Consider the following 14094-nt stretch of genomic DNA (forward strand, 5'->3'; position numbering starts at 1 on the left):
CTCTATTTACCTTCTGTAGGTGCATGTTCTTTGTCAGTTGCTCTTCCAGCATGTTCTGCAGCTTTTTGTTCATCTCACGCAGATTCTCATCTCCAGGTTTTACCAAGTCCCTCAGCACAGAACTCAAACCTCCACGTTCACCCTGAACACCATGGGCCACTCCATGGAGTCCTGATACATCTGAGAGAAAGAGAGAGGGGAAAAAAAAGGGAGCATTTTTAATGATGGCAAACACTCTATCACCCCAGCTTGTGCTTTTTAACCATGTTTCCACCAGTAATGCCTCAAAATCCATGAATAAAGATGATCTATCAGAGGGCCATTAGTGTCTGCTGAGTGAATACAGAGTGCTTGCGTTTGGAGGAAAGCATTTATAGCGGCTCTCGCTCAAACGCAACAACATTTACGAGCACCTCGAGTACAATCATCCGCAGGTTTGCCGAAAAGCCACGCACGTCTTAAAGTTGGCAAATAAACACCGTTGCACAGTCATGAGAGCCGCCGAGAACGAATTCTAGCGTTTAAGAAATTCAAACCCCAGTTAAGGTAGAGAGACTGACAGTAAGGATGGAGTCAAATTAAAGGCAGCCTGACCTGGTCTGTCAACAGGGTTCATGACAGTAATACACAACCACGGAAATGACCGTAAGCAGGGGACATCGGTGTGGGGTTGTAACTGGACAAGGTGGTGTGTTAAAAAATGAAAGATGTTGCTTAATTGATGATTAATGGAGGTGAGTGTGCGGAAAGGCTGAGATACCACAGGCCTCTTATCTGCCCGTTGGAAAGCCTCCTTAAAGGCTGGCTACTAAGATGTTGTCAGGTTCCTAGTGAAGTGTCAGATAGTTTAGTGGAGTTTTTCCTCTGAGGGAGGACAGGGAATCAAGCTGGCCAGCCTCTGCGTGTCAAGGGCAAAAGCAATAAGTTCGATCGAGCAGCTTCTTTCTCGGTTTTCACTTCATCTGGGTGAGTGGAGACATTCAAGGTCAGCTCAGCAGTGTGTCCCTAAACGGTGCTGTCAAATAACCTCTTACACCTGTGGTCTGATGATGGAGCACATGGGAAATGTGTCACTTCCTGTGGGTGTTCAAATGCAGTTTCCAATATAATCTCTGAAAAGGCAAATACCCAAGTGAAAACCTTTGTTAACTGAAATAAAATAAAAATGAATATCATTTTCATGACTCCAACTGGCATAGAATAAAAAAATATATTTTAATATTTAAGAAACTTAATGCAGCTATTTAAATAATATCAGTTAACACACTTACTAAAATTAAAACACATCCTAAAACTAAAACTATAAAACACTGCAAAAACAAATAAACTAAAATTCAAAATGATAATTTCCCTGGCTATAGCAGCCACTTAAGCTATATAAAGAACAGATTATATATGTTTCAGTAACAATATTACGCATATCTAGTGATGTACATGCATGTACAGAAAGCCCACAGATTATGGGTTTGGATTGACATGAAGGTGAGTAATTAAGGACAGAATTTTCATCTTTGGGTGAACTATCCCTTTAACCTGGGTTTTTAAAACATTACGTTGCTCAAGCGACCGTGACCTGTTCTCATGATAGGCCATGACACAGTTAGTTGAGGAGCTTAACGCATTGTTACATCACAGTATATCAAGCTAAGCACTAGCAATCTCACGCCTCTTTAACCTTATTAGATTGGCGCAAGAGAAGCATATATGTGTGGCTAACAGGAGAGCCTCGCTCGTGTTCAACGTTAGCGCAGCACACAAGCATTCCTGGTCACACTGAGCTAATGCTATAGCCTGGAGCCACGAAAATGAAGCAGAACGTGATGCATTCTTGCTAATTGAGATGTTAACTTCAGCCCCCAGAGGCCAGTTCAACCTTTGAATGCATGGCTTTAAGCGTTGAAGGCCATGAATGAAGCGCACTCTTGGCTCTTTATCTGGACTATGAGATAATTAACCTTGTCAGCTCACAACAGAAGCATAAAATGAATACTATACCTGGTGAAGATTAGCAGCTTTGACACTTCAAATGGATACAGTATTGCTATGGTCCAGTGTTACGGTTAATGAAAACATACAATTTAAAAACTAATTGAAAACATCTTTGAATAAAAATTTAAATAATAAAAAAGTGGGAAAAAGCTTGCATCCCTACTCCAAAACTAACTGAAATAAAACAAAAATGGCCACAAATTAATTTTAGGCCTTTATACATGGTACCTTAAAAAACTAGAGAGTGTACAAAAAAAGAAAAAAGAAACACCTCCATAATGGAAAGGAAAGTGCATTAAGTTTGCAATTCCATGTTGCAGTACTGAACCTTTTCTTTCCAAACTTGTCTTTTTACAATAACCACTGCCTGCTTAGTATGGCAGCCAAATAGCCTATTACAACCAATGCACTGCTTCATTAGAATTCTATTAACATCTACAATAGGGAAAAACACATCTTGTGATGTTGCAGTGTCTTCTTTCACCACAGCGTAACTCCCTCCCAGTATGAATGATTTATTTTATGAACATTTATTAGAGGATCAACCCCTTGAGATGAAACATCTCGTTTTCATGGGGGTCCTCAATAACACACACCAAAGTTAATGCAAGTCTTTGGAGAACAAAACAAGTGAATCCTTCGCTGGCAACATCAATGTTTGTGCTAATGACATTGCAAATAGAATTACACAACTGTCTGTAACCTATATTTCTGCCATATTGATTAGTGGCATTCATTTTAATTTGCTGGGGTGTAAGGGCGAGCACTCTATGAAGACACTTTGATAAATCCACAAAGGAGATTTACAAAGATGACTTCCTGTTCTAATGGCTGGAAAATATTGGGCAAATGGCTGTCAAAGGTGTGGAATGGCGCTAGCATAGGCGTAATTTGTGGGTGGGACGGGTGGGACATGTTCCCACCACTTTTTGCCGGGGTCGATTTTGTCCCCACCACTATTTAAAACATCTTGCGGCACGAATGTACCAATTCTACAAATAAATAAAACATCTCCAGTTAACTGGCAGAGCATTCATTTCAGTGCTCACATTCAAAGTGCTCGTTGCCGCTGTGATCAGTGGTGCGGATAGTGTTTTCTCGTGTGGCTCGCCGCACTGTCTTCACTCGGATGCGCACTTCAATCCGTTGCAGATTCTCTCTATTCGTTCTGGTGAAATCACAAAACATAATGCACACAAACGTGTCCCTGCTTGATATACAACCACTGATGAACAATCGCTTTTGATGAGAAAAAAAACAAACTATATGAGAAAAAGAAAAATATATGAGTGCGGATTAGAACCCAGAACCTCTGACACGCTTGGCGAAAGTTCTATCACTGGACCATTATATATTATTACATTATTATAAATTATATTAGGCTACATCTCATTAAACCCCATGTAGCCTACTATTTAAATGGATTGCTGGGCATCGTAATGTTGATGTACATATATCTGATTTAGCATTGTATTAGCAACCCCCACCCCACCTGTCCCACCCACTTTTTAAAACAAAGTTACGCCACTGGGCGCCAGGTGCTCTCACAGACGGGGCTCTACTGTAGGACCAGCAGAGAATGTGAACCTAAAAAGTCACAAAAGCAAATGACGATGTGGGATGGAAGGTACACTAAAGGCACACAGATGTTCCTGACTCACGACTCGGGGATCCCTGATCACACGCTCGGCTGGACTGCGTCAGAACAGTGCTAAGGTCACTACCTGCAGAAAATGAAGTGGGACTGGACAGGGTTGTGCACCATTATGAATGTCTTTTGAACTCCAATTCACTACCTGTGAATTTAATTTTTAATTTAGGTAGCAATCAGGATGCAGAATTGCAATTTTAAATGTATGGAAGTAGCATTAAAATCAACTGAACTTCTAAATTATTTAACCTGTTATTTTAAATACTGTTATGTCTAGTGTGATCAATTTAATTCTAATTCAAACTTGTGAATTGAAGGGAGCCAATTCTTCAACTCTGAATTTTGGTGAATTTAGAGTGAAAATGCCCTTACTGCATGTAAGAGGAAAAATATAAGTGAAGATAGTGATGATACAGAGGAGAGTTATGAAGAATGTACTCTAAGCCTCAAAGCACCAACGCTAGTTTCAAGATAACAGCAAACATATACAATTACCATCCAATTGAACCTCACTGAAACGGTTGCCACTTCTTTGCAAGCCTCATTGGGAATCTCCTCAGGCCAGTGCAGGAGTCAGCAGTCCTGAATCAGTCAAACTGGCAGATCCTGCAAGGCGGCTGCAACCTCTCAGCCATCTCTCACTGGAGACACAGCACTTAACTGAAACCTCTGCCAGGGGGCGAACAGGCTATTTCATCTCGACAACAAGGTTCCTTCCTATTTGCAGCCATATGTTATTCCCAGTTACAGATGTGATACCTTCTTTCGAAGGAATCTGTGTGGACATCAATTATATGTTTTTCGCATATTTGTTCTCGCAACCTTTGTAAGCAGAGTGTCCATTAGCACCTGCTCCCAGTGGTGTAATTCGCTCTAAAGTGGACCAAATTTGCTTGTAGAGGGAAGAAAAATAATTCTGCTGTGACTCACATTTACTCCCATTATCATGGTGGGTTCTTGAGCTAAAGGGCACAGGATAAGGATAGTTTCTCCCTTAAATGATGCAGCAGTAAGAGGCCAGAGTACACTGAAAGGTTAGCTTACTTCACGCTTCAGTAGAGGCCTAAAACAAGGTACAAGTAGGCAGGCAGAGGGTTTCCAGACTGCAGCAGCACCTCACCCCAGCTGACTTCTTCCAGCAGCACTTAGGCGGAGCGAAGGGTGTGCACACATGACTGCGGCATGTTGCTGAATGGCTGATTACTGGAGGCTGCGCATATAAACCATCCTACAGCTGTCTTATATTACACACATGCAGAGTTCTACCTATGAACATGCATATATTATTGCCTACCGCTACGTAACAGTTGACATTTTTAGCATTTGTCTTAACGAATAAGGAATGATTTTGGGATTATATTACTGGGAGCATGTCCCCTGAAACACCGCAGAGGCGGATCCATGATTGTGCGACTGATTTGCGCAATGTCTCAGGCCAAACGCTTGGGAAAACTGTTGTGCCTTTTACAATCTGCAGAATCTTCTATGCAATCCCTCTCTTGAAGGGGAGAATATTTCAGAAAGTTCTGGCAAGAGAAGGGTCAACAATACCCCCAAAGTGGCATACGTCTGGCTTATCTGAGGCACTTCCTGACTTGCCATTTCCTCAACATATTAGTAACAACGGAAAACGCTACTGATTCAGAAGGCTACTTATGAGATAAAATGTCGCACTGTTTCATTTGTTATATCACTGGCATGAATTTATGGGGAGCCGCACTGGTGTAAGGATAAAGTAAAAGGGAGGGGAGAGAGGACGGAGGAGAGGAGACAAGAGGGGTGCTTAGTCTTTCTGCTGCATTATTGAGGATGAGTGTTGGGCTCACTGAGGCATGTCGGCATTCTGAATCATTTACATCCTGCTAATGTCAGCTCTCATCTAGCACTGCTAACTTTTGCATCCTTTCTTCATTTTTCTATGAAGTCTCCACCTTCCCATTTTTATATCTACCCATGTCTAGCCTCAATTATTGTAAGAGATAAAGGATCGTTTCCAATGCTATTCATAAAGACTATCCTGGCCTGAACCAGATGGATATGGTTAAACACAAGACTTACTGCCACAGATAACACTGAGCCTCATTATGAATAGTATAACTGGGATATGGCCACATACATCATATTCTTTCCCAGTTTGGATTGATTTCGATACTAAAAACATTGTTACCACATGTTCTTGTCAAACCTCACCACTATATGGGTCTCTGCAATGGGCAAAAAAGCCTTTACGTGAAGAAGCCTTTTTTTTTTTTAACTCTCCTGACACCCAGAGATCTTAAACTTTTATAGCACAGTATTTACAATTAGACAACACCAGCCTTAATGGGATCTGGTCTGCCATTAAATGTTAAATCAGTCAGTCATGAAATTAAAACAGGAGAACACATGGGGGGAAAGACAGGAAGATGCAACATTACCACCTCCGCTATGTCCTCAGGGAAACACAAGAGAAGCCTTGCTTAAAAAGAAGCGAAAAAAAAAAGAAATAAAGTTTGAAATGATAAATCAGTCTCTATAATTAAATGCAGCCTTTATGTATACACATTTTGTGTATGTTTACAATCAGAAACAGAGATGGACAAGTAGCTCAATTAAGATTCTGCCTGTCTAGTTCAAAAATCTTAACGGGTATAATGTCACAATCTTAAGCTCATTAACATACGGCCCACCCATTTCACTCCAATTCAGTATTCAGCTACGTTGCTCGTCCTGCTGAAAGACAGTATAAACTACACAGGTTATTCAATAAGATGTCATTGCAACAATCCATTTTAATCAAAAGGGTCATAAAGAAGGTGGAAATCGGTCATGTGACACTACAAGACACCTTGACAAACAAGTAGAGTGCAGAAGGGGGGTGGTGACACAAAACAGTTTTTATTTATTGCTAATTCATGTTTGCTCATAACAGATTGGCCAATGTTAATTTGTGTATATATATATATATATATATATATATATATATATATATATATATATATATATATATATATATATATATATATATATATAGAATAAAATTAGGATGAATAAATGCTGTAAGTATTGTTCATTGTTATATAACGTATGCAATGTTAATGAATTGAACTTTGTTGTTTTACAAAAAAAATTAAATAAAAGGTGGCTAAAATATAAAAACTATAACTTTACATAAGTCTAACTTTTATGTAAATCTAAAGTTTCTGTTTACAAACTAAGGCTGGGCTGTGGCAGTTTGAAAAGTACCAGTGCTATTTTCACAGGAGACTGAAATGTTTTTTTTTTACAAGACTAGTTTGAGGGCTAAAATCCAGAGCTTTAGACCAAACTTCTATGAGACCAGACCTGCCGATATTATTGAATTTGACTGCTTTCCAGCACACAAGCAAACCAAGCTGTCAAAAGCTATTTGAATGGTTCCAAATTCTAAAAACGGTCATTATGTGTCAGGAGCGTGTTCAGTCCACTGGAAAAGTGACTGTTACTTGAATGTCACCAAGAAATAGTGCTAGAGAGTTCATAGAAAGAGTAAGAGTTTATAGACAACTTTCTAAGCAAGATATTTACTATATATAATGACAAATTGAATGGAAAATTCAGGGTTCAATACAAGTTCAAAGTTAAGCTACTGACAGCATTTGTAGCATAATGATGATTACCACAGAAAATCCCCTGTGGCAGATAACACACATCAACACACTAGCCAATTTGGCGGGTTATGATTCATAAATTAAGTTCTAACTTTGCTATGGCATCGCTGTCAGAGCCGTTCCCCTGAAAACAGCATCAAACATTAGAAAAACAATGCTTAAAGTCGCATACTGAGAGAAATGCAGTGCAGCGCCATGTCTTTAAAATTCAAAAACATTGTTTTCTACGACCGTACGCACACTGGCAGCGCCCAACTACGACTACAGCTGTTCAAAATCATGCCAAACCACAGTGTCCCTCATAGCTTTCCATTAAAATACAACGATTTAGGACAAATATATGTCAGTATGGACTAGGGAGATTTGTGTATTGCGCATTTTTCACTAACTGGTTTGTTTTTGTGGTGGCTTAAATAAATATACTTGGACTGCCGCCTTGAACTTAAGCCTGCCCGTTCTCATAAATGCAGCATTTCCATGACTTTTGGGCAAAAAGCGCCCTATGGTACACTCATGCCAATTATTGGTACACTCATGCCAATTATAAGAGAAGTCACAGAGAATTTCGTTTTTTCCCCCCATTTTATTTTATTTTAAATGTATCTGCAAACAGTGATTGACTGTTGTAAAGCTGAAAGCAATACAATAATTCAGAATCAGATTTAATAATAAATATTTAAAACTAGCCTGTGACTTTGATAATTTGGTTAATTTAATTTCTGATATTTTTGTTTCGGAGAGTAGAAGTTCTAACTGGCTACTGGTAACTTAATTAGTGACTTAACTTAATTGGTGCCCAAATTGGCTGGTTAAAAGGTTCACTTCAAACCCTGTATATAAATAATACTAAACAACATTGGTGGCATTAACACTCATAAAACAATGTAAAAATCAAGCAAACTTAACAGGAAGTTACTGTCTGTGGTGACTTATGCAATAAATGTTGTCGATAGATCTTGTACTGAATCCAGGTACTTTTGTGGTGACCTATACTCCAGTACAGATTCATTTTGCTATTACATTTAGCACTGTCAAATTCAATTGGCAGAATACAATTAGCTATTGATTAATCATGAATACAAATGAACCCCAGCAATATTCTCACCAAATGATTTTATAAATCAGCAAAGCAAAAACTACTGCAACTAGACAGAAAGGGACTCGATTTGTTCTGAGTCGATGTTTGTTAATTTAACAAAGTAAAGACAGAGAGATAACAAAAAGGGATTGTTTAATTCCAATCCGTCAAAAGCGTCATAGGAATAAAACACGTCTGCATTCATACATCCCCTACAAAAAGACATTTATTGGCTGTGACTATTTTCAGCTGCAAAGTGCTTTTTCAAGAATATTGAGAAGTGTACAGTGGAACCAAAATAGTAGCGTTACAAAGAGAACCAATAAAACATTTAGCAGGAGATTATGCAAGTGGGAGTGCAGAGATAAAAATAGAACAAAAACGTACAAAAAGAAAATTATGCAATTTCTCTGTATCAGTCTAAATCATTGCCTTTTATTTTTAATAGACCCATCCTATTGAGTTAATAGCACAAGGTCTTTATCCGCGCAGACACAACAAAGTGACGGCCAAATGTTTGATACTCTTCAGCTGTCAGTTTTCCTTAGAATAAAAGTATTATCGACATCAGCTATCACCAGACCTCATCTGTAAACCTTCACATCATGTGCTTTCAGAAAACAAACACGTCTGAGGCTGTGAACAATGACAAAGAGAGACAGAGAGACGCTTACCTCTTCGGCTGTCCATGACGTACATCTCAATAATGGCACTCTTTTTACAGATGTCATCGGCCATTGAGGCACAGCTGACCTCCAAGTGTTTAACCTGAACCGAGAGCACAAAGATAAGATCTGCAATAAACTGCCAGACACCACAACCACACAAAGGTGTGATAAACCTGATACGAAAGCAGACAGTTCTGGACACTGTGATCACTGCCAGCTAGGGTTCATTTTCATACAGTGTTTGGTTTTAGATTAAGAAAATGCTCTTTAAATTGAGTCAGTATCATGTGAAATTTAATCATTTTATTCAATTTAAGTATCAATTTATTTCACAATTGAAAAAGCTGATTATTTTACCAATATAGCAGTTTACAATAATTAAATTAAGATTATGCGTCCCAAATTCAAACCAAACATTAAACACTATGGTTGAAAAGTTTTGGATCAGTCAGATTTTTAGTTTTTTGAAAGAAGTCTCTTATGCTCACAAAGACTGCATTTATTTGAATAGAAATAAAGCAAAACCAGTAAAATTGAGAAATATTATCACAATTTTGATAAATAGAAAGTATATTTGACATTTTTCTGTAACAATGTAAAAGCATTTACTGTCACTTTTGATCAATTTAATGGATCGTTGCAAAATAATTTCTTTTTCAAAAAATGTCAAACTTTTGAAAAGTAGTGCAATTCTTTGTTGTTTGTTTGATGTCAATGTTTGAAAAACTAATTAATTACATGAATACATTTATAATTATTTTAAATTAATTTAATATTAATCTAAACGTATCAAACATACATTTAAGCATGTATCAAACAGATTTATCAATATAAAATACAACATGTACTTAAACCATCCAAGTGTTATCATAATTTTAATAGACAGAAATAATGATAAAACTCCAGTTGTGCAAAAAATGTACACAAGTTTAAATTTTTTTTTGCAAAATCCAAATGATTTATGAAATAACATGTTCAATATGACTGGCACTGACATGTTTGATCTTACAGTGTCTCTTTGTAGAAAGGGTGATGTAACTTGTCAAAGCCCTAACTACATATTTCCATTCCAACAGTTGCTAACCAAGACCGATCGATTCAAATGTGAAAACATCAATACCTGCTTGCATATTTCATGATCCAAAGACACAATTCAGCACTTAAAGCCCCCCGTGGAGCACACAGCAGAACTGTCTGAGTGAAGGCTAGGTGCAGGACTGCAAACCTGCGCAGTGCCACGCGAGTTAAACCTTTCCTAGTAACATGAGTCTGTAATGATTGGTTAAAACGTCATACCTTCTCCTCCAGCATCCACTTCTCCTGCTGGACCTCAGCGAGCCTCTGGAAGAGCTCACTGACCTCGTCGTCTGAAAGGTCAGCAGGTCGCTGGGACTGAGGGCTGCTGGTGTTGGACTGTGGAAAGAGAAACAAAACTTCACCAAAACATCTCCAGAACTTACAGACAGGGCTCAGACAGTTATGAGGATTTTCACCAGAGAATGACGTAGATTTGTCTTTTGTCAGTCATTAAAACGGTCACATCCGAGACAGTAAGTGCGTCGCATTACGTTTTCATCAACTTACAGATTACAAAGTTTATCGTTGCCATGTGGGCACTTGGTTTTTCCTGTCGTTTAAAACATTTGGCTTCTCTTCTCTGCTCCTCAAATACATAAAACATTAGCCATTACAAACATTGTGTTAAGTAAAGGAAACACAATACTTATTCAAAGAACCAGTTCTTTATTTACCCTAGCACTACAAACAAGCAGAGACAGTCTCCAAAAAGTGTGCAGCGCTTCACTCACAATTGAGGTGGGTGTAGCAGAGTTTTTGCAGACAGTTTGAGGATCCACTGGAGTTACGAGGTATACGCTGATTTCACGCAGCCGCCATTTTGAACTTGAAAGTGAGGCTCCGGTGGGAAGAACCCCGGAAGTACAGATAAACAACAATGCCTTGGACTACCAACCTGAAGCTGCTGCCGCGATTTACACTATTGGAAGATAATATCTAATATAGGATATGTATATAGTTCATTCCTGCTTCATTTTTTACTCTCTGAATTATATATAAAAAAAATATTTTATTTATAAATAAATTTCACTGTATATAGTCTAAAGTATGAAAGAAATGTATGTACAGTTTTAGAATTGACACAACATCATTAAACACAACAATACGCCATCGCATTCACGACTCTCCTATGATTAAAGGCGACACTTCCGGTTTTCTTCCCACCGGAGCCTAGCTTTCGATTTCAAAATAACGGCTGCGTGAAATCAGCGTATAGTCACAAGCTCTTAGTATAAAGTTCTATTCAAGCTCTTGTAAAACGTATAGGCACAAAAAAAAAAAAAAACGAGTTATTAACCAGTATCTTTTTTTCCCTAATCAAACTATTTTCAGAACGGTAATGTTACAGAAGGAATGAATTAACAGAAACGTGAAAATACTGATACTGCTCAGAAAGAACCGATTTATTGGGGTTTTTTTTTCGTTTTTAAGCCCTGCTGCTGAAAAGACAATGTTTTGAGAACGTTTCAACTGTTGTTGTCCATACAATCAAAGTCCAAAACATGTTTATTGTATTGACAAAAACACTGTATTTCCAAAATGTCCTGTTATATGTTCCAAAGAAGACAGAAAGTCACCAGTGTTGTTACTGTTAATTAAAACTAAACCTATATTTTATAATATTTTTTAATGGTGCAACGGATCACTAAACTCACGGAGATTTTTCGGATCAGCAAAAATAAAATAAAATAAAAAACTTTGCTTTTCATTTATTACTTAAAGCCTACTTTAAGTACTTCAAACTTCAATACCACAGCAAAAATCTAGCTTTTAATAATTAAACATTATTAAAAGACAAGTGAACAGTCATTAATCAAATAAGAACAAATACACAAATTACAGGCATAGATAAATACAATAAAGTAAGGTCTAACAGTAGTATTTAGCGACAGAAATGTAAATCACATGTAAAATAACATTAGTGTTCACTGTATAAATTAAATATAGATTAATCTTTGTTAAAGCTGTGTTTTGTTGTTTGATTAACAATGACATAGATTGCTGTCACTTCATGACCTAATGCACGGATCTAATATAATGACACACATCCGATTTCTCAACTGTTTACATTCACTTAAGACACAACCGACTGCGTTTTACTAGAATACCGTTCAAGTAAAAGGAGACGCGGAAGAGTTATCTCTTCAACTTCAGGTTATTTTTTAGAGAAAGACTGTCTGTAATTTAACACAGTGCCATTCAATGTCACATGAAAGTCACAGGAAGGAATTCCACCAGCCTCGATCGTATGGCACTTCTATTCTGTCCCTCAGTTTGTTTCAGGGCATTTCAAGGAGCTGGAAATGATCCAAACAAATGAAGGTCGGCTCGTCCCGGAGACTCTCTCCGTCCCGTGTGTACCATTTTCATCCCATGAGTCTTATTTTCCCTCTGGCTTAAAAAAGTATGGTCTCTTACTAAAGAAAGATGACAATTCTCCTTAAACACATTTCAGACATGACTGATATGCATTATGTTTCAAATTGATGGCATAAAAACAGGAGTCTTGACATGTTGTTCTTTGATAAATTCATTTGAAAGTCAATTAGATTTCTTAAGAATAAAGCATCATTCATGTCTGTATGGTGAGGGACGAGATGCATGCTGCAAGTTTCTGTTTTTCCACACTAAACCACACTCACATCCCTCAAGATAGTCCAGCATGTCACGACAACCATTCTTTTCTCCCGTTTATTCACAGGCACGGTATATTTATGGAATTTACACTGTTCGGGTGTTTGTTAGTAGCTTTGGGAGGACAGAAATGCAATGAACAGAAAAGCTCCTGGGAGCTGGAGAAAAGGAAGCATCAACTGTGGCGACCGTATTAGCAAGGGTCGTTGGCCCCCAGTGGGCGGCTCTACCTTATTGGTGCTGGGAGCTGATGCGCCGTCTTTCATGATCTCTCTGTAGCTGAAGGAGGAAATGCTACTGCTGTCACCCGTCTGCTGCGTACGGCTCGGGGAACTGATCTCAGACAACACCAGCTCCTCCAGACCTGCAAATACATACATGATGCAAAAAGAGGAATATTTTAAGAGCATAAATCACTAAGCGCTGCAGGTTAGCTAGATAATGGCAAACTTAAATCTGTATTTTTAGGCATACTCGCTCACTATCAGGATGAGACGAGATGCAAAATGAAAAACTCGAATGCATTTTGTACATGTACAGAAAATGATATAACCGTAAAATACAAATTATGAACACCACACGCATCTGATAGGTGGGCAAGCCACTTTAATCTATATGTTAATAAGTTATTTTTCAGAAGCGTTCACATCAAAGTATATCGATGGTATTGTCTCCTCCTATATCTTGTTTTAAAATCTATCGATATACCATCCAGTCATAGTTACAACTAAATAGCAGATTCCAGATAAGGTAACTGCTATTATGATCAACAACTAGCTATTGCAAGGCAATTATTAGTTAGCAGCAATATCAGCACAAATGACATTCATAATCTATAGAGAGCAAGGGAACAACTACTCTACACTAGAGATAAGCATGCTAACATACAGGCTATTTAGCAGAATGTCATCCATTAATACCTGCATTCACGGACAGAGAATCTACAAGGTAAACAATTCACAAAAGTTAGACATCATCCGTTTTATGTAACATTTAATTACAGAATGTATGGAAGTTCACTATCGTTCAAAAGTTTGGGGTCAGCAATTAATAGAACTTAATACTTTTCAAAAGTGACAGTAAAGACATTTATAATGTTACAAAAGATTTCTACTTCAATTAAATGCCATACTTTTAAACTTGGAATACTGAAAAAAGTAGTTTCCATAAAAATATTATGCAGCATTTAAAGGAGCTGTAGAAAATGTATGAAATGTATTTTAATTAATCATAAAATGGCCCTGATATGTCACTAGACATTAAGAAATCATGTTCATTTCAAATACTTATATCACTGACAACAGTAGTCCGGCCAGGATATTGTCATTTAAAAAGTGAAGTTGCAGCCCTCAACTGATGTTGATGTTG

The 14094-nt window shown here is 37.8% G+C and overlaps 1 protein-coding gene across 2 annotated transcripts in view; it reads right to left on the reverse strand.

Moving 5' to 3' along the window:
• gripap1 (GRIP1 associated protein 1) overlaps window positions 1-14094 on the reverse strand; it is a 55456-nt gene that overhangs the window by 5372 nt on the left and 35990 nt on the right. For both annotated transcript variants that reach the window (XM_084389123.1, XM_084389122.1), the window contains 4 exons: window positions 12957-13090; window positions 10312-10428; window positions 9022-9115; window positions 11-180 (listed from right to left, as the gene is read on the reverse strand). In XM_084389123.1, coding sequence (XP_084245249.1) covers window positions 11-180; window positions 9022-9115; window positions 10312-10428; window positions 12957-13090 — 515 coding nt within the window. The remainder of the gene's footprint in view (window positions 1-10; window positions 181-9021; window positions 9116-10311; window positions 10429-12956; window positions 13091-14094) is intronic.

This window comes from Rutilus rutilus, assembly GCF_951802725.1.
Source record: "Rutilus rutilus genome assembly, chromosome: 19".
Lineage (NCBI taxonomy): Eukaryota > Metazoa > Chordata > Actinopteri > Cypriniformes > Leuciscidae > Rutilus > Rutilus rutilus.